Raw genomic sequence first — 349 nt, 5'->3', positions numbered from 1 at the left:
CAGCAGCTGGTGCAGCAGCAGCTGCTGCTGCTCTGGTTGCGATCGCAGCTGCAGCAGCGGCAGCAGCAGCGGCAGCAGCAGCGGCAGCAGCAGCAACAGCGGCAGCAGCAACAGCAGCAGCAGCAGCAGCAGATGTACAGAGACTCTCCCAGTAGCTAAAGTCGTAGAGAATAAATGCAGTAGCAGCTGCAGCAGCAGCAGCAGGAGCAGCAGCAGCAGCAGCTGCTGCAGCAGCAGCTGCAGCAGCAGCAGCAGGCCTGTTCCTTCGCCCCATGAAACTATCGGATAAATAAAATAAATAAAGTAAAATAAATAAATAAATAAATAAATAAAATAAATAAAATAGAAT

The 349-nt window shown here is 50.7% G+C and overlaps 1 protein-coding gene across 1 annotated transcript in view; it reads left to right on the top strand.

Annotated features, from left to right (window-relative positions):
- EMH_0083780 (uncharacterized protein) overlaps nucleotides 1-155 on the top strand; it is a gene marked incomplete at both ends in the record, with an annotated part of 1,506 nt that extends 1,351 nt beyond the window's left edge. The window contains one exon of the mRNA XM_013500674.1: nucleotides 49-155. Coding sequence (XP_013356128.1) covers nucleotides 49-155 — 107 coding nt within the window. The remainder of the gene's footprint in view (nucleotides 1-48) is intronic.
- Between the last annotated feature and the right edge of the window lie 194 nt (nucleotides 156-349).

Source organism: Eimeria mitis, genomic scaffold (assembly GCF_000499745.2).
Source record: "Eimeria mitis Houghton genomic scaffold, Emh_scaff5728, whole genome shotgun sequence".
Lineage (NCBI taxonomy): Eukaryota > Apicomplexa > Conoidasida > Eucoccidiorida > Eimeriidae > Eimeria > Eimeria mitis.
The sequence above is the reverse complement of the archived record's forward strand: the minus strand, read 5'-3'. Positions and strand labels throughout refer to the sequence as shown.